We start from the raw sequence: 1,522 nt of genomic DNA on the forward strand, positions 1-1,522 counted from the left end.
CGAGATCTAGAAGTTCGCTTTCCTTTGCAAAATTCTCCCAAGTTGATTCAAGCCGCTGACAAGCTGAACACCAGGGGGCATAGCTATTAAAAGCAAAATCATCAAATTACTATTTGTGTATGCATAAAGTTTTTTTTTTAAATCAAAATCCCTACAAAGTGGAGCATATACTATACAAAGTTAAAATATAACTAATCACAGATAAAATGGGTTACCCTCCTTCCCCCCAGCAAATTCCCTTTATCAAGTCTTTTTGGACTAGAAGAATTAACATACAAGGTAATCCTAACCACATTTCACCAAATCAACCTATAATTTTCTCTTACACTGAGATAATTTAAATTCCTCCTTCCCAAATCCTTCACAGCTGAACACAGATGAATAACTCAATTTATTTTTTTTATTCAAGAATTACTGAAGGAAGGCTCTTAAAAGTGGTGTTCAAAAAACATTTTGCATCACCCTTAGGTACTTAGGCTCTCCTCTAAGTGCCGTTTACCGTACCTTGTTACTCTATACATCTGTGAAATACACCATTGCTGCCAAGGTATGCTCTTCCTAAACAATGTTCTAAAGAGATGCACCCTAACAAAACTTGTTCGAAAGGGAAAACCACCACAAGCACTAGGCATGAATACCACAAGTATGAACTTGATGTAACAAAGTAGGTAACTTAATCAGAAAAGAAAGCTGCCTTTTGAAGGATTAGCAAATTGCCCTTTGACCCAAATTTATGATTAATACCTTTGATGTCATAAAGGTGGAATAGCTTCAGTTAACCAGTGAAATTGGAATGCTAGATGTTGATAGGACTCTATTGGTCATTTTTACTGGCTGGTTTCCCAAACTGAATTTAAAACAGGAATTTTTTAAAAGCCACATTCATTCCATAGTATCCCCTTTTTAAGTGCAAAAAGATAGGCTGTCATTTATAAAACTTGTAATCAAGCTTATATCTTTAATGACACTGGTCTTTTGTAAACACATAATAAGGAAGAAAATGCCTATCCTCAGATCATGTACTTATCAGAATTAACTCCATTACTCTACAGCTAGGTACAGACATTCAAAAAGCCCAAGACAGAAGCAATCTAAAATATGTGGCTTTCTGTAAGCAGCATTTAGATCAGTAACAAACAGTTGCCCTTTGGTAGGTAGGGGGAAGCAAATCTTAGACTGGGTTCTGCCATTTTGAAACCAGTCTCTGTGTGCCAGAGTCCTATTATGGGTACAGATCCGTTTCTGATCATTTATACTAGTAAAAGTATAATGTCTGTACCTGGCCTACGCATTCTACAACTTTATTGTAACTAGGGACCTACCTTAATCATAGCACAAGTCTGTGGCACTGCAGCACCTTTTTGTTCTTTGCACTATGCACCATGACACTGCCCCCCCCCCCCCCCCCCCCCCCCGCGAGTCAAAAAGTGTGGCATTAATTGCCTCTTGGCCTCTCAGCAGGGGGGGGAAGGAGGAGGAGAGGGGAAGTGACGCACAGTGCAGCAAAAAGAACAAGATTAAA

General features: G+C 38.6%; 1 protein-coding gene across 1 annotated transcript in view; it reads right to left on the reverse strand.

Annotated features, from left to right (window-relative positions):
• The window catches only part of TMX4 (thioredoxin related transmembrane protein 4), a 43,653-nt gene extending 43,132 nt beyond the window's left edge, over positions 1-521 (reverse strand). The window contains 2 exon segments of the mRNA XM_025202338.1: positions 1-83; positions 505-521. The exon segment at positions 1-83 is cut by the window's left edge and continues 23 nt beyond it. Coding sequence (XP_025058123.1) covers positions 1-83; positions 505-521 — 100 coding nt within the window.
• Between the last annotated feature and the right edge of the window lie 1,001 nt (positions 522-1,522).

This window comes from Alligator sinensis, unplaced genomic scaffold (genome assembly GCF_000455745.1).
Source record: "Alligator sinensis unplaced genomic scaffold, ASM45574v1 scaffold140_1, whole genome shotgun sequence".
NCBI classification, from domain to species: domain Eukaryota; kingdom Metazoa; phylum Chordata; order Crocodylia; family Alligatoridae; genus Alligator; species Alligator sinensis.